At 41.8% G+C, this 18,929-nt stretch overlaps 1 protein-coding gene across 1 annotated transcript in view; it reads right to left on the bottom strand.

Annotated features, from left to right (window-relative positions):
• HAO1 (hydroxyacid oxidase 1) overlaps positions 1-18,929 on the bottom strand; it is a 46,741-nt gene that overhangs the window by 19,395 nt on the left and 8,417 nt on the right. Inside the window, exon 3 of the mRNA XM_066387207.1 lies at positions 4,801-5,056. Within this exon, the coding sequence (XP_066243304.1) occupies positions 4,801-5,056 (256 nt within the window). The remainder of the gene's footprint in view (positions 1-4,800; positions 5,057-18,929) is intronic.

Below are 18,929 nucleotides of genomic sequence, written 5' to 3'. Positions count from 1 at the left end.
ATGACACACACACACACACACACACACACACAACACTTAAAGTGGCTTCTGATAACCAAAGTATTCCATTTCGTAAGGAAGGAAGGGGGCAACATCAAAATAATAACATGATTACTTATGACTTAATTCTCCGAATCCCAATCTATTTAATGACCCAAAGGCAAGGGATAGAATTTCTTCTTTGTAAGGGACTCATTGTGCCTTAAATGTTCCTCAAATATACTTTTTAATCTAATATAGAAATTATTTTAGCTTTTAGCAAGTTAGCATCATAAAAACAGTAATAACTACTAAAAGAAAGTGAAACATTATTAAATCACCAATAGTTAACACTAGTAATAAATATTATGGAGAAACATAATATTTTATTTTATGTATTGATAATATGACATTAAAGATAAGGAGGCATGTTTCCAAAATGGGAAAAACAGAATATAAAATAATCAGTAGAGCCCATGATATCAACACAAAATGAGAGAAACATTGAGGCTTGTAATATACATATATATGTAATACACATACATGGGCTACCAGCCTTTAATTCTGTGGTTAGGAGAACATTCTACTGAGAACATCACCCTGCTAATTTCTTCCTCAATGTGGCTGGGCAGTTAGAAGAAAGGCTGAAGCCACGGATTTTAAGTTTGAGTTCAAATTTTTGTTCAACTTCTTATCAGTCGTGTTTTAGTGGGTAAATCTTATATGACCTAGTACATCTCCATTTATTGAGTTAGCATTACTTATTGAGCACCTACTATGTGCCAGTGGTTTTGATGTTTACAATATACCAGCAAATAAAACAGTCAAAAATCCCTGGCCACAGAGGGTTGACATTCTAGCAAAAAGAGAAAGAAAAATAAACAATAAATATCATCAATGAGTAATTTATGGAGCAAGTTCGATCATGAAAAATAAAGAAAAAAAAAAGATCAAGCAGAAGAAGAGGTAAGAGAGCTGGCACAGGTTTAACTTGAACATTTAAATATGGTCATCACTGTTGGCCTCACTGAGGAGCTAGCTACCTCGTAAAAGAAACGAGCAGATCAGTGTTTTTGTGTATGCTTCTTGTTGCTGCTATAACAAGTGACCACACACCTAGAGAAAATGGCCCAGGTTTACTATACGGCAGCTCTGGAAGTCAGAAGTCCCAAACAGTTCTCACTGGACTGCACCCAGATGAGGACAGAGGCTACCTTCCTTCCAGAGGCCCCAGGGGAGACCCGGCTCACTGCCTTCCAGAGGCCCCAGGGGAGATCCGTCCCACTGCTTTCCAGAGACCAGCTCCATCCCCTGACTCCTGACACCACTCCAGCCTCTGCTTCCACCATCCCACCTTCTCCGACTCTGACCTCCCTCCTCCCTCTGTGAGAACCCCCAAACGACAGTAAGTTCATAAAATAACCCGGTATACTCTCCCCATCTCAAAGTCGATTTTGCCTCGCAAAGCAACATATTCCCAGGCTCCACGGATTAGGACATGGACAATTTGGGAGGACTCTGTTCTGTTTATTTTTTATTGTGACTGTTTACAGTTATATTGTGAATGTTTTTCTAACCAAAGAATTCAGAGGCTATAGAGCTGTGTGTCAAGCCCACCATCACAAATATTTCTGTCCCCCAAATCTCTCCAAGATCCCCATACATATTGTGTCTCCATTCTGATCTTTACTGTTCATTTTTTATTTTGGTTTCTCAATATAAAGGGATATAGACCCATCTCTGATATAAAAACGTTAAAAAAAAATGAAGCAAGTTTGTGGTGCATTGATTTGGGGGAAGCATGTTCCAGGCAGAGGGAAGAATCAATCCCTCTGCCCTGGTTCTATATCGAAGAGCCAGATCTTTTCCCAGGGTCAGTGAACCATCACTGTGTGGTACAGAAAGAGAAAAGACCCCTGCCTCAGAGCCTCCGGAATCAGTCTGGTGAACTTGGCTTCATTCCTGGCTCCTTCTAAGAGCAGATGAGTCTTCTCATTACTCCCCCTCAGTTTGGGGAACGTCCGTGCCATTCAGAATGTACACGCACACATGTGTTTCGCATATAGACCGCGCAGAGACTACCAAACTCCTGAACTCTGGCTGGTCCCAGATGCCAGGAGTCAGAGCCCTCCCCCACCCTGGCAGAGGAAGTAGCCAGGGCTGGAAGCAGCCTTGCCTTACAGACTCATTCTCCTCTGGATTTCCTGCCTCCCTCGCCTGCCAAACCTCACTTCTGCAAAGCCCAGCTTCACCTTCTATGAGTCAGGTCAGTTGCAGCAAAGAAACCTGATTTCATATCAGGCTGTAACAGATGAGCTTTTCGGTTGTATGTGGCTTCAGGAGGAAGCCTGGGCCTCCCATTAGTGTGCTCTGCCTTCGACCGCTCGATGTGGGCCGCGGGGAAGCCAATTGGAAGGTGCCGGCCCACTCTGAGGTCCACTAGGACCAATGAGGCCAGTGGGCACTCTGGGGGGTGGGGGTACCAGGCTGTGGGGTGTTTCCTGTGTTCCCAGTAATCGGGCTGTATTGCTCATTATTTGATCATCTTCAGACGGGAGATGTGACAAGCTGTGGAGCCCTGGCCACCGCTGTGCATACGGACAGCTGAAAAGAACCTTTGTCTTGTGGTCTTTCGGGTCATCTGGGCCAGAGCCCAGGAGCAAAGGAAAAGGGGGGGAAAAGCCAATCAACCTTTCCACTCCTGACTGAGTGGCCCTGGCACCGCAGGAGCAGGACATACCAGGCGTCGTGACCCTGTGGCATCTCTCCCATCTCGACAGATACCAGTGGGAATACCTTTTGTTATCCACAATGAGAAGGTGCCTCTTAAGTGGCAACAATAACCCAACTGTCATTATTATGGTTGTTAGCAGTCGTATGAATTGGAACGGGGGGATAGCAGACTCCTTTTGAAACAGCCAAAGAAAAATAATGAAGACCGTTTCCGGTCAGAAGCCTAGATGCTAGGCTAATTATTTCATAAAGTCTAAAAAATAAGGTAATCAAAATAGAGAAATAATATGAACACAGATCTCATATTAGGAAAATATGAAGCCATCTACTTACTGATGAATTTGGCAAGAAGTAGGAAGATGTCAGGGAACTTTAGCTTTTGTTTTCTTTAAAAGATAAGGGTATTCGGGTAAGCCAGGGCCTGGGGTGCAGGAGGCAGGTCTGATGGGGACAGCACTGTCTCCTTCTCTCATTGGCCACTGAAAGTGCCACATGCAAAGATATCCTAAACCTGCCTCGACGTAAATAACATCGGGCAGCTAATTTATATATATATATATATATATATATATATATATATATATATGGTTCAATAGCGATTTTACACACAACAGTTTATACTCAAATAAGTATATACTATTTGATCATGTGACACACAAGGCTGTATATAGACTTACATGCTGGCTGTTCTATAACATGTATATTATATATATATTATATATATATTATAACATATATGGAATTCCTGGCTTCCAACAATCTTCTTGTACTTATACGAAATGCTGATTTGACTTTTTTTTAATTTTATTTATTCAATTTTAGAGAAGAGAGAGAGAGAGGGAGAGAGAGAGACAGAGAGAGACGGGGGAGGAGCTGGAAGCATCAACTCCCATATGTGCCTTGACCAGGCAAGCCGAGGGTTTCGAACCGGTGACCTCAGCATTTCCAGGTCGACGCTTTATCCACTGAGCCACCACAGGTCAGGCTGATTTGACTTTGAATCTTCACGATTTGGAATCTTTCAGAAGGGTTAACTTTCAATGTAGACAGAGCAGGCAACAGCCCATAGAAAATGAGGTCTAAGATAGAAAGAGGCACCTTTCATTGTTTCCCAGACTCCCACGTAGGCTATGAAATCCCATCATCCAAACGTCTTCCATTAAAGCTAAGATTTTGATGCCTGTCCACGTGCATTCAGCCCTGAAGGTTATCTGTCACACGCAGGCATGAGAAATCTCAGAGCAGATTTTGGTGGGAACTGGGAGAGGGAAAAAACAGAAGGGAAAAGGGGTCTATAGCTTAGGGAGGTCGGGGTCTGTGAACTCCACTGAATTCCCAGCTTTACTAAAGATGATTCTAACCCTAAATCATCACAGGGAGAAGAACAGTTCCCTGCTAATGGGCAAGTTAAATGACTTAATGAATCCATCATGGTTCAATTATAGATTAATAGACACATTGATTATGTTCAGACAAGCAAGTAAGTGAATGAATGAATGAATGAACCAGTGCATCTACAATTAGAGAGGGATATTGTCCAAAAAAGGAGTCGATGAGGCATTAAGCATGCAGCTTCTTTTGTCTCAATTCTTTAAACTTTCTTCAATCTTCCTAGCCCTAGTTGTCCCAAATATCATACAATGAAAAATAAAGTTAACAGGTGGCTCTTTGATTTGGGTCACAATAAAACTGTTGCCTGGGCTGTAATAAGTATCTTCTATCTGTATGACAATTCATACTTCCCAAAACCCTTAATGTACTCTGGGACATGAATTTATTTGACATTTATAAATATATGGGACATTTCTATCTCTCTTTTATAACTCAAGTACATGTCACTCACAAAATGGTTATGATTTGACAGAAATTATGTGGCTATTCAGAATAACACTATCTCTAGAATCCAGACCCTATAATGATTGGACAAGATCCCTTTCAACCAGACTTTGGGACCAATGCTCTGTGAACAACTCATTCCCCAGACTGCTCACTAGGAAACAGGAGAGGAGCTTTGGAGCTGGCTCATGAAAAGAGCAAAGAGAATTAGGAGCCATCTCCAGGGCCCGGGAGATCGAGACCCGCAGTTACCTGAGATGGGGTGGTAGCTTGAACCTGTTATGCACGTCGTCGAAGCGGTTGCCCAGGTAAGGGGTGTCCACTGTCACAAATATGGCCTTGTAGCCCATCCGTTCAGCCCGTCGCACCAGCCGCTCGGTGACTTCACGGTCCTTGTAGATGTACAGTTGCAGCCAGCGAAGCGCTTCGCGACTGGCCTCTGCCACTTCTTCAATGGAGGAGGTAGCCCAGGAGCTCAGCATCATGCCAGTTCCCAGGGACCTGCAGGCTGAGAAAGAAAGGGGGCAGATCCAGGCAAGCCCGACAGTTTCCCATTCCAAAGGCTTAGACTGTAGTCCAAGGGGTAAAAACATCCACAAGGGCAATTTGGCAAGAAGAAGTCAAATGCTCAAAAAGTGAGAAATATGCCTTCTTTTCTGTACTCTGTGAATTGATCTTGAAGACAAAAACAAGTCAACTAGCCAAAGGTGTGCTGAACGGAAGGTGAAAGAAATTGGGAACCATCTGAATACCCAACCTCAGGGAATAGGACATATATTATATAAAAGGAAATGTATGCTCCATTCAAAGTGATATATTTGGGATGGTTAATTCTGTGTCAATTTGGTGAGGCCATGGTACTCAGATATTTGCTCAAACATGTCTGGATGTTTCTGTGAAGGTATTTTTTTAGATGAGATTAACATTTAAGTCAGTAGACTTTGAGTAAGACAGATTACTCTTCATATGTGGGTGGGCCTCAGCCAATCAGTCAAAGTTCTTAAGTGAAAGATTGACCTTCCCTGAGGAAGAGAGAGCTCTGTCAACAGTCTTTCTTCAGATTCAAATTGTAACATCAAATCATCCCTGGTCTCCATGTGCCAGCTTACCCTGAAGATTTTGGACTCACCAGCCTTCACGACTAGATGAGCCAATTCCTTAAATTGCTTGATAGATTGATAGATATGCCCTCCTCAATAGATAGATGGGTAAAGAAATATTATATATAATATTTTTAACTTTTAAGTTTTTTTTACAAAGTGTGTTAAATGTGGATCGTACCACTTACATTGTCTTTTAAAACTTTATGAAATACATATGCTAAACTTCTCAAGTAGAAGCAGTTTCTTTACAGCCATTTGAGCAAGATATCAAAAAATGAGCCAATAAGTGAAAAATCAAATTTCTCTACCCATTTGTCTTAGAGAATTGGAAGGAATGTGGGTAATGATCTTTCCTCAGAACATACGTAGCAAAATTGGGGTCAGCTTTAGTGGAGGAGAAACTGATACAATGTTTATATGCCCTCTACCAAGCATGCCAAAAGATAAACAATAAATACAAAATAGAATTGACCACAAGACCCTACTGTCATTTGACTTATCTGTGTACCCATCTTGTATCAAATGAGAGGAAAAGTAGTTGCCCGAGTGACACGGGGTGATGATGAGAATCAGGTGACCCGCCTCTTAGAAAGCAACATTAAGCGGTGACAAAGCTTCCATGCTCCTCACACGGTAGGGGGCGGACAGACGCCCTGGAGTGTTTGTGAAAACACAGATTGTAAAGCATTTCTCCTTCAGGAGGTCTGAGATGGGGCCCATGAACTTGCCTTTGTAACCAGCTCTAGACGTTACTGATACTGCTCATCCCGAACTACATGCTGAGGTTTATTTCTATTTATTTACTGTTATTATTTTCTAATAAGAAGAGGGGAGATAGACAGACTCCCACATGTTCCTCTACTGAGATCCACCTGCCACACATGTTGATGTTTAAATAGTACCATTATCACTTGATAGTAAAATGCTAAGCTCAAAGGATAATAAAATGGATTTTGTTTTCATTAAATGTTACTTTTTCTATGGCGTTGAAGGTGCTTTTTATCCCTGTCCTTCAGGTCATAGGCCCAATAAAGAAGATCTGAGCTGCAGATGAGATTGTCTAGGTAGCATTCATCTGTTCCCTCCACGTGTTCTTTTGGTAATTTCTTTCATAGGGAGCCATGGCTTGCAAAATGTTGTCCAACAAGCCACATTTTATTAAGGAGTAACACATATAAACATCTGGATTGTTGTCTGGTTTTCATTAAGATTTGTAAACATGGAAAATAGCTCAGACCATCCACTGCCATTGGGAGAGAACACCAGAGGACATGGCTTGTTTGGGTCAGAACCCCCTAATCATCAATTTCCCGCAAAGAAATTATGTCCTGAAGAGGATGTGACCTAACAAAGGTCACATAGTGATGGGCAGCAGAGGGGGAGAAGGACCTAACATGTCTGACTACTACCCTCCAGCAAGCAATGATCTTTCTAGAACTCCCAGGTGCCGAAAAGACACCCCTGGTATCAAGCCTAGGTAGATGCATTCCCCCAATCCTTCACGGCCATGACAACCCAGAAAGCAGCTGTCACATGCCTGAGGAACATGCCCATCCTCCCAGCTCTGGGAAGACATGGGACCTTGGGAAACAATGGGTGAGACCTGCCACCCACACCCCTCCCACACACACACACACACCGGAAGAGCAAAGTGTGCCTGCCATACATAATGGTCCCACTAAAAAAGGATTAGAAGATGGTAGGGCGCCATTTTGTAGTTTACACAAAGGCTTAAACAGCTCTACCAACAAGATAAAAAAAGATCCTCAAAAATATCTCCGGTAATTTATAAGAACTATCTACAGGCATTCCATACAGATCATTGAAATCCTACAAACAAATGCATCAAAAATATTTATATTACCTACACCACCAAATTTGAATGGCAGCGCTCACAAACACTGTATGTCCAGAGCAGAGCGAGGCCGCTCCAGGCCGCCTATGCCCGAGTCTTCACTCCAACAGTAGTGGCTCCCGAGGTCATTGGTGCTGAGTGTTTATTTTCCAGTGATTAACCATAGGAGCTGAACGTTTGAATCAGAGCCCCCTCTCCCCCCAAATTCAAATGTTTCCAGTTGTCAGCATTCACTAACTATTTGGTGATTTGATGAATTTAATGAGACTCTCCTCCTGGATGCAGGGGGACTATCAGAGTCTATGCAGAGGTACTATGAGCTGAGGCTGAGATAGGACTCCCAGAAGAGAACAGGAGCAGAATTTAGAGGGATCCATGCTCCGTGGAACATACACCACTGATCACTGTGATCCCCGCTCACTGGTAATTATTTGCTACAACAAAGGAAAATTATTAATGGATTACATCCATTGCTTTTGACACAGCTTTACGTTAGAATGAGATAAGGGAGCCTGGGATTTTGCAAGAACCATTCAGAGATACTGTTTGGTACATACCAGAATAACAGTTCTGCTTATTACAATACTGAAAAACTTCCATCCAGTTGGTAAATAACCATGGCTCTAAGATACCTGATCCCCTCTCCAGAGTCCCTTCAATCTGCCAGCACTCCAGTCTCTTCCCAAGGAATCCCTGGCCCCTTTGCCCAATCCAGCAATTGAATGGTTAATGCCTGACAGAGCTGGGGACATCTAGAGCCATGTTAGAGCACTAGAGACAGCATCTGAGGATCTGTTCTTATTGGTCAAAGTCCTGTACGGGGCTGGTTGCTAAATATTTCAAACATCACCTTTGCCAGGACATGCAAGGATACTCTCCTAGTTCCCATCACTCTTTCGGGGACAAAAATTACAAGCTTTTAAATTTTATAAGTGACCTAGCATAGTCAGACTTTGTTCCGAAACTCTACTTAGAATTATGCTAGTCTAGGGCTTGAAAGCACAAATATTTTCAAAGTCTGTACTCTCTCTCTATTCATTTTCCACAATGAAAGTCTGACCTGCTACTCCGGAAAGCAGCAACTGTCCGACGTTAGCGTACAAAGGCTGGGTCAGCTTGCGTAGACCCCGTCCTGTTCCCAGCCGCTGGGGCAGTAGCAGAAGACTCGCATGCAAGTTGCATTTCTGCAACTCCTGGCAAAATGGGGACCACCTGTAAGGTGGTGTAACCATAAAGGCAAGGCCTGGTTCATGCTCATCATGAAGGTCTCGACTGTTGATTCAAGTCTAAAAATCTTGGCTAACATCTCCAGGAGGCGACACCATCAAGCAAACATTGATCCTGTATAATAGAACCTTATTTCCTTACTGTTGTGACTTCCACTTGCTCCTTCTTTAGAATCCCTGAGGTCTAGCTTCAAGAATAGACACCTAAGTTTTAACACTCTAGACCAGGGGTCTCAAACTCGCGGCCCACGGGCCACATGCGGCCCGCCAAACAATTTTGTGCAGCCCGCAGACTAATCCACGAAGTTCAAAATATTTTGGATAAAATTAAGTAAGCCTAGGGGCCTACTTGTATTTTTCATTTCTCTAGCATCCTAGCTAGATATTAGCTTAGTTAACAGCAGTTGTGATGCGAACTACAGTTTCTGGTCGTTTTGTGACACTGAGTAAACTGCATGTACGATTGTGCTTGTTGTACTGATTTTTTTTTTTTGTTTTCAACTGCAGTGAGAAAAGTGTTGCGTAACAGTTGCCTTTTGTAGACCTAGTGCGGCCCGCCGAACAGCTGTGATCTTGCTCTGCGGCCCACATGCTGAGTTGAGTTTGAGACCCCTGCTCTAGATCAACAATTTTCAACCTTTTCCATCTCATGGCACACATAGAGTAATTCCTAAAATTCTGTGACATGCTAATATATATATATTTTTGCCAATGTGACCCCCCCCCAAAAAAAATAGGCATAATTTTGATTTATTTACACTGAACAGCTCTTGACGTGTCCATGCCACATCTAACACTGCTTCGTCTTTGAGGAACTGTGCCGGGCCCTTGGTTGGAAGCACCGGAACCTTCCTTGCAGAGTCTCTGCAGTGCTCCCCAAGCTTTGATTGCATCAGAATCATGAGGAGGGGATGTCTTGGTTTGGGTTTGTTTTTTATGTTTATAATACTGTTTTATTTTCAGAGCCTAGGTTCTGATTTTCATGTAATCAAATACATCATCTTTTCATTCTGGTTTTATTTTTTGACCACTGGGGATTATAAAAATACTTTCCTATATTTTAATGCCAATACAGTTATACAGTAGACTACTATATATTTATTTTTTTTATTTATGATTTTAATTTGTGTTTACATAGATTCAAGTGTCCCACTGAATATATCTCTCCCCACCCCCTTATTCCCTCGGCCTCTCCTGTGCCCCCTCCCCCCAATGCCTTCCCCTCATGGGGGGATGTTGGTAAAACTCAGATTCTAACCCAGGAGGTCTGGGATGGGACTTAAGATTCTGCATTTCTCACCAGCTCACCAATGATATGAATGCTCTTGTTCTTGGAGGATACTTTGAGAACAAGGTATCCTTGTTGATACTTTGAGAACAAGGTATCCCCAAGTAAAGATAGAACCTTATAGAAAATGGGAGAGAGACATGTACAGGTGGGGGTTGTAGGCAGTGCCTGGGGTGTGGCTTTCCAACTGCCAGTTTCATCCTGCTGATGGGTCTGTCTCTCCTCTCTGCCGGTGTCCCTCCAGTGATAGGCATGGATTCTGACGCGTTCATCTCCTACTAGTTTCCAAGTCAAGATATTAAATTGCATTACAGTAACAGCCCTTCGGCGCACTTAACCTTCAGATATATTTTACAATCTTGCTTATCTAGGATTTGCCCAGTTTCCCAGCTTTTAGATTAAAAGCAAAAGTAAATGACAAAATAAAAATAAGATGGCAGAAGCGGAGGAAGAAGAGAGGGAGGCTACTCAGAGCCGAGAAGGCAGGCACAATTTACCAATTGTCAGATTGCTTCCACGTGTTTAACGTCAGGTCCAACAGTCTTACATGTGTAAGTCAGATGCTGAATCATCAAGTATAACCAAAGTTCACCGTGCTGGGATTGACAAGGAAGGGGTTATAACACGTCTGATCATGACGTTCACGCACAGCCCCTACCACAACCACAAACAGGAACATATAAAATACTAGCTATCAACAGCAGTGAATGTCTACAATGTGGAACGTTGATTCATGTGGGATAATCACAGCCCCGGATTAGAGCAGAACAATGAAGCCATGTGCTACTATGGGTCCAAATGATTTCTTTGTAAATGGTTCTTCTTTATGGGAAAGGTGAGTGAAGTTTCCAAAATTGTGGGTTTGAAGGCAAAAGGAGTAATATGTTCAAAGGGTCTAAAGTGTTTTTGTTTTTTTTTAGGTACATTTGATTAAAAAGCTCCTGCAAAACTTAGTCATCAAAGCAGCTGTGCTGAAGTTTTGTTAAGAAAACACATTTTGTCATCTGCACAGGAAGTCATTATGTAATGGGGAAACTATGCAATGACAAAGTAGCGAGCAGTTGTGTGGGTCTGAACTCAGGGTCTGACACACTAAAGTGTTTGCACACATGTGCACCTCACAGACACTGAGTGTGTCAACATCTTGTTGCACAGGAACGACCAGTACACAGGTTTGTTAAAAACACAATTAACATATTCTATGACTGTCTGAAATTACCATTGGGATTACTCAAAAAAGAATGTTCTGAAGTCAATAATCTAAGAGAAGGACAAAACATCCACTACAATTATGCTTGAAATACTTAGAAGTGATAAAACAAATCTTAATTCACTATTTAGGGAACTTAATCAATTTAAACACTGCCCAGAAAGACCAGGAAACCAGACATCGCCTTTCCTGTGCTTTCCTGATGGTCCACTGTCCGAGTTCGGGCAGTAGCATCACGATGATCGCCCTGTTGCTACACCTTGAGAGCTCTTTACTGTATGGAAATATTTTTGAGGAAGAGTAAGTCCCAATGACACGTTAACCCTCCCTTCCCTGCTCCCACTTCATCTCTGCGACAGACTAAAACGTTAGCTGGGCTGTAACAATTCCCAGGCTATGAGTCTGTCAGGTCATTGAGCTGTCAGGTCTGGGCCAACAGGTGGATCGCGTGGAGACCACACCACAGTAAGATGCCTTTTAAAACAGTGTCGAGGAGTGTCAAGTTTGCACCCGATGACTTCCATCCCTTGGTTTAATGTCAGTGTGGGGTACACAAGTGAGAGTCTGACTTCCCAGTGGCCACTTTGTCATCAGGCACACTAGTAATTTCAGAAGAGGCTACTCTTCCTCTCGAGCAAGTTGTACAATGACTTAAATCATGGCACAAAGTCCTAGAAATCATACTTTTTGACATTGGTCATTAACATAGCTGAAGTCTAATTTTTAATAGCTACTTAAACACTGAATCTATCATTTTTTGAAAAATTTTAAATATGAATTGCACACTTTAAGTATATACTATATGTCTATGCATATATACAAAAAGATGTCCATAATCTTTTAACATATATGCATATGTAAATGTGTATGCAGAAAGAGCATGTCTACTGAATTTTAATGGTTAGCAAAAAAGGTTCAAAACTTAAATCAGCTGAAGTAGGTTAAAAATAAGAGTGAGAAAAGGTGTGAATTGATTTTACCTTTTACTACCATGATGCAAAGAGATATTCCCCTTCCAACTGCTGTATTTTGGACAAAATTTAAGTGAACTGTCCTTTCTCCATTAGTCCTCCCTGCTTTTGATTCTTCCTAGTTAAAAGTGGTAAAATAACGAACAAAGACTAATCACTGGGTCAGGTTCTAGAGTGAAACAGATCAAACCCCATCTCAACCGCTGACCAGCCCCAGACCTTGGTCAAGGGCGTGCTTTGCCTCCACCTCAAGTGAGGAAGATGACGAATGGTAACCACCTTGCAGGTCTTCCGCAAGAATTAACAAGAGGAATGCAAACCCCAAGCTTCTGGTGTATAAAAGACATCACTTCAGAAGGAGTAAGAGTTTTATTTAAAGCAAAGCTGGTGCTTTTCCTGGTTTTAGGTAAGACTGAGAATAACGGGGATATTTTCCTCATAGTTAGGCTGAAATGTATATCTCCTCGGTCACCTAGTACAACACATAAATATATAAATCAATAAAGCTTTCAAAAATCCATCGTTTGAGTCTGGAGCAAAGGAAATGACAATTTTTCTTGCTGAATGGTCTTTCACTCAGTGTTAAGGTTGATCACTTAATCTCGGAAAATCCAGAAAATTCAACAGCTAAAGCTCTCACCTACACCCCGACTCAGTTCGCTGGGGTCTGTATGGCTCTTTGTGCTCCTCTGCAATCTGTCCCACCTGCACCTTAATAGGTGGTCAAGTCAGAGCTGAGTCCCAAACTTCACTTTGGAATGTGCTGGCCTTTTAGGCTCAAAAAGAAAGTGTTTAGATTTAATGGTTTTATGGCCCATCAAATCCTGTGTGGTAGCCTCTAATTGCATCCAGGGGCAGGAATTTCTTTTAAAATCTTTTTTTCTTCTTCTTCTTTTGACAGTTTAATAAGAATCTGCTAATACGCTGAGCGTTCCTGGAACACATTAGGGGGGTTTGACTTTGTCTCTATTTGAGGTCCCAGCACGCCCTCATGTGGCAGTGGTCTGTATAACAAGTCAGAAGCAAAAGGATAAATGAATGATTAATCCCTTTCCTTCTTTTTCTTTTTGACTTTCCATGTTTCATTGGAGCAAGAAGAGCTAATGTAGTACCACAGAGGATGAAATAAAATTTACTGCAGCCACTATGCCTAAAACCAGAGGCATTTCCATGATACTAAAAACCTCATTGAATAGTAAGAATTTTATTAATTGGTCCTTTGAGAAGTTAGAGATGCTCTACTTTTCTTCCAAGATGGAAATTTAACCTAACGAGACCATCTCTTTTATGTTTATTATTGCTACTGCCCTTACTATGTTAAATATTTACAGAAACAATTTTATAATCATTCCTGAAAGTTATATGAATGATAAAACTTTAAAAATCAAAAAGCAATCCAATAGTTTTTGAATGAATGCGCCATTGTAAGTAGAAACGTTTATGTGACTGCTTTAATATAACAATTGTCAATTATCAAAATGTTGACTAAGTCATCTACTGCAATAAAACTCTTAATCATAACAACGCGTGGCAAACTGTTCTCCACTGTTTCCCAGCTGTTTTCCTTCTATCTTAAGAGTTTAAATCTTTGTTTGTTTAAAATTCAAGGCCCTTTATTTATGTTTCTGAATTTTGCACAAAGCTCCTATTTCCTAATGAGTTTCATATTCTTTGGCTTATTTCATCCTCTCAAAACTAAAGCGATTCAACTATCAAAACAGAACATTTGCAATTAATATTCCAAGATTACAACATAGAGCTTGTCTGAGGGTTTTTGCTGTAGTTATCAACATTTGGAAATATCAGTATCTGATCAGGATATCATTACCATATTGCATACAGGATCAATAACCTTGAGCAGAGTACTTGACCTCCGCAAGCCTCCGTTTCCAGATCCACAGGAGTTGGAAGAAGATCCTTAAAGCTTTGTGCTCACATACTTTTGGATGGTAGTCAAGGACAGGTGAGTTTATAGATTCAGATTGCCTGGCAGACATTCATTGCTCTCATCAATTTCCACAAGACTTTGAAGTATCCCTTTTAAATTTTATGTAGCATTAATTAACACCTACTTGTGCTTTCAGGAAGATCCAGAGAGAAACGCCTGCCTGCTTGCTCTCCTCTGTTCCCAGAATGCAACTGTGAGAAATGAATGCCAGAGGCTCACAAGGGCTCACTCTCTCTATGGCCTGTGTTTTCCCGGGCTGGTATGAGGGTGGAAAGCAGAAGAGAGAGCTGGGACTTCAGAAATATAAGGACGGTCGGTTCTCTACTTTGAATGGTCTCTCTTTTTATATTTGATAAAAGTTAAAGTGGGCACAAAACTATTATATACAGAACAAAAATGTATAATGATCATCTACTGTTGGAAATTTACTGTTTTCCTTTTTCGAGTTTACTCACTGTGGAAGTTTCTTTTTTCCTTTCTTTTTGTCTCAGCAACAGAACTTTTGCTTTAAAAAAACTGTTCTTTAATTGTTTCAAATTTGTGTTTTGAGTTTCTTCAGATGTGTTCCCAGAAGGGGAATTGCTAGACATAAGATGGTCTCATAAGACAGTGAAAGCTAACTTCACACTGCTTTTCACAGTGGCTGAACTCTCACCAAGAGTGCACGAGGGTTCCCTTTTCTTCACATCCTCACTAACACATGTTTGTTGATCTACTGAAGATAGTCATTCTGACAGGTGGGAGGCAATGTCTCATTGTGGTTTTAATTTGCATTTCTTTCATGATTAGTGACATTGAACATCCTTTCATATGTCTATTGGCCACCTGAATGCCCTTTTTGGAGAAGTGTGTATTCAGGTTCTATGTTCATTGCAGCCTTATTTACAATAGCCAAGATATGGAAGCAGCTCACGTGCCCATCCCTACACGTGGGTGGATCCAAAAGCAGTGGTACATTTACACAATGGAAGATTACTCAGCCATAAAGAGAAGAAGGAAAGCTTACTTTTGCTACACCATGTATAGACCTGCAGATTATTATGCTGAGTGAAATAAGCCAGACAGAGAAAGAGAAATACCATATGACCTCACTTATATGTGGAATCTAATGAACAAAATTAACTAACAGACAAAATAGAAACTGGCTCATAGATACAGAACACACTGATGGCTGTCAGAGGGGAGGGGGTTGGGGACTGGATGGAAAAACTGAAGGGATTAAGCAAAGAGAAATTCATAGACACAGACAACAGTGTGGGAATTTCAAAATGAAAGGGGAGCAGAGGAGGTAGAAGAGGGGAAAGGGGGATAAATGGTGATGGAAGGAGACTTGACTCGGGGTGGAGAACACAGAATACAATATACAGATGATGTATTATAGAATTGTACACCTGAAACCCATATAATTTTATTCACCAGTATCACCCGAACAAATTCAATTAAACATTAAAAAAAAAAAACAAAGTCAATAAAATTCTTAAAAAGAATGTTCTTTTGAACTGCAATACGCGAAGAAATGGCTCAGCGACACCCCGCTTCCCCGAGATCCTGGGGTACAACTCCAGCCGCCTTCAGACACAATGAGCAAACCACTGACCTAGCTTAAGCGGTTCACTTTATCAAGGAGGAAACGAAATCCTAGAGAGTGAAAAGGACCAGCCACAAGAAGTGAAACTATGTAGTTAGCAGTGAATTTTCACATAAATCAGATGTCCCAGCCGGACAGCCCAAGGAACATTATGTAGCCCACAGAAGTGTTTGCTTTGGCTATGCTTTATTGCCCCAAACAGTGTTTTAGAGAATTTTGATTTATTTGCCAATATTTAAAAACCAGGAGATTGCACATAAAAATCAAGGTTTCTGGCCTTGACCAGGTAGCTCAGTTGGTTGAGTGCCATCCTGATATGCTGAGGTTGCGGGTACAAGGCTCAGTCAGAGCCCATACAAGAATCAACCAGTGAATATATGGATAAGTGGAACAACAAGTCCATGTTTTTCTCTATCTTCCTTTCTCTCTCTCTAAAATCAATTTTTAAAAAAAGCATCACTTCATTGGTCACTCTACAACCACACAGCCATGTAAAAAGGTTCTTAGGTACAGTTTATAGTGAGGACGTGCCCCACGTGGTGAGAAGAAAGGCCAAATGTCCTTAAAGCCAGGCCCTTTTGAAGAAGTCTGAGGCCCCAACTGGGAAGATGAGATTGTGGTACCATGGCCACTTCCAGAACTTTCTGGAAGCCCATTTTAATTATTCAGGCCAGACCATTTTCTGGGGATGTGAATGAATCTCTCCTACACTTACTGGCCTGAATGAAGGGGATAATCTCTCCAGAGAGAATCGCTCACTAACTCTTATCCCTTGAAATTTGGTCCTAACTTCTAGCTAGGGGCTAAGGCACTGGAAATAGGAAACCTTGATTTGGGGTCGGATAATTAAGATGGTGGGGAAAAAGGAAGTCTTCTGAACAATTTCTGTAGATTTAACAGTCTCCTCAAGGATCAGGCTTGCTTGAGAGGATATCCATATTTTGAAACAATGGATAAGCCAAATATCAGCTACGTCATTTATGTTGATTTCTGGAATTGTGAGAAAAGAAAGTCCCCCCTACCAAATCTGAGTATTCTGACACTGACTGAACTTGGCTGTGGGCTGTACATGATCTTCAGTTAGCCCCGTCTTGGTTTGCGTCCTTCCAGAAGTGAACAATGGGACAAATATGTGAGCACAAGTCTTTCCTCTGGGAACAATCACAAGGTGAGTCGATGGAGTAGGAAAGTGAGAGGGATGGGAAGAGGGTCAATGACAGGGGTGTCCACGAGCAGGTTACTTCTGACGGCAATGGGGCTCAATCCCACTGGGGAGCACTGGGCAGCAGGATTGGAAATCTGATCGAAAAGAGATGGGAATTTACACAACTCCTGTGCATCACTGGCTAAGTGGTCCTTCCCGCTCACCCACTCCCAGCCACCCATCCTGACATTTGTAATTCCTCTGCCAGAGAAAACAGCGGGCAAACAGTTGCACGTTCTGATACAAATGATAAGTATCTACAGCATCTGCTCCAGGCCACATCCTTTCCCCAGGGCCACTAGCCATCCACAGCCCAAACGCACCAACTGAGTAATACTCTCTGTTCTGAGCCAATTACCATTGGCTTTCAGAATTAATCTAAATATCAAACAGACCATCAAGCCATAGGTGGTAATTGGCGTATAGAAGAAAGCCCTTACAATGTTTTAAATCTGGAAGGGAGGGTTCTGCTACTGGAATATACACTGTGATATCACTGCGGGGACAGGAATGGGATCCAGGATCTTATGCTCTCCGGGGGCTGGGTGTCACCTTTCATTGCCAGTTCCCGTATGTTCTCCTGTCACCACACCTTTGTTCCGCCTGTTCCACCTCATCCCACTCTCCTGGGGGCCTGCTTAGAATGTACAGAAAGTGAGAGATTAATTACTTTTAGGAGATTGTAATAGATAAACAGGCTTCCCCCATGACATTTTATAGGCTTGTTCTGGAAACTCGAGGCAGCACAGGCGGTGAGAAGCGCAGACCCAGGAGCCAGACAGCCTGGGTCTGAATCCAGTCTTCGTTATTTATGAATTGTGTGTGACCCGCGGCAAGTTATTCAGCTGCTGTGTAAAATGGACTTCATCATAGCTCTACTTCTTTGGGCTGCTCCAAAGATTCAATGTTTTGTAATGTATACTGCTCACAAAAATTAGGGGATATTTCAAAATGAATAGGAAGGGATTAAAAAAGAAGCATTTGATTTTTTTTATTATTAAACAAGAGCATTAGAAAAGCAAACGACAAGTCAAAGAAAGTTGTTTGATTATGCAAATGAGATGCAAAACCAACTTTTATTTCATTGGTGGAAATGCACTCTACAGAAGGCTGAAAGCACTGGAGTATCTGCAGGTTCCCTGATCCCCTAATTTTTTGTGAGCAGTGTATTTAGAACAGTGCCTGAAACATCTCATTGATTTAGGGGCATTTGATAAAGAAATGAAAAGGAATACTTCAATAGGTATTGAATAATGCCTCCGGGCTAGTGCCAGGAGGAAATAATGTTGGATAAAATAGCCCTGCCTAAACTATCAAATTATCATTTCAAAGTAAGCTTTCTTCTCATCTTTCCTGCCACCCCACCAAAAATGAGAAGCAGTGACTGGGACCCATCAGGCAGGAGGTGGCGAGTCAGTCCCGTCATTGACTACCTACAAAAACCTGCTTTCTTCCGCACTCCAGCTCTCTGCCCACAAAATGGGGATGGTAACACCTGTCAAATATCAAGTAAAGTAACACGCATGTAAATACTCCCGGGTGTTCTACGCAGGGAGCGCTGCGTGCTAAGCCTGCCCGCATGGCCTCCACCTCTTTCCCCTTCTCTCCATGGGCCCGTCTTTGTTTCCCTTTCCGCTTTTAAATTCAGTTTTTATTGTTCCCTTCTTACAAAACAATTCAAAGGACACCTTAGAAATGCGGACCAAAACTAAGAAGAATAGAAAGTCGGGGGCAATCCCATGAGTCATCCATAACATGGGTAGAGGATAGTCTGCCTTCTTCGCCTTTAGAGAGAAACAGACTGCAGGTCCTTACTATTGTTTGCTACTGCTTTTTAAAATTTCTTATACTGGCACGTTTCCATACCATTACCCTCTATCTATGATAGGATTTTTTTTAATTTATCCCATTTTTAATGTATTCTCTTTTTTGTAACCTATTTCCAATTAAGGGACATTTGGGTGTTTGGGGATTTTTTCCCTGCAAAT

This window comes from Saccopteryx leptura, chromosome 5 (genome assembly GCF_036850995.1).
Source record: "Saccopteryx leptura isolate mSacLep1 chromosome 5, mSacLep1_pri_phased_curated, whole genome shotgun sequence".
In the NCBI taxonomy this organism is placed as follows: Eukaryota; Metazoa; Chordata; class Mammalia; order Chiroptera; family Emballonuridae; genus Saccopteryx; species Saccopteryx leptura.
This window is presented reverse-complemented; position numbering and strand designations above follow the sequence as displayed.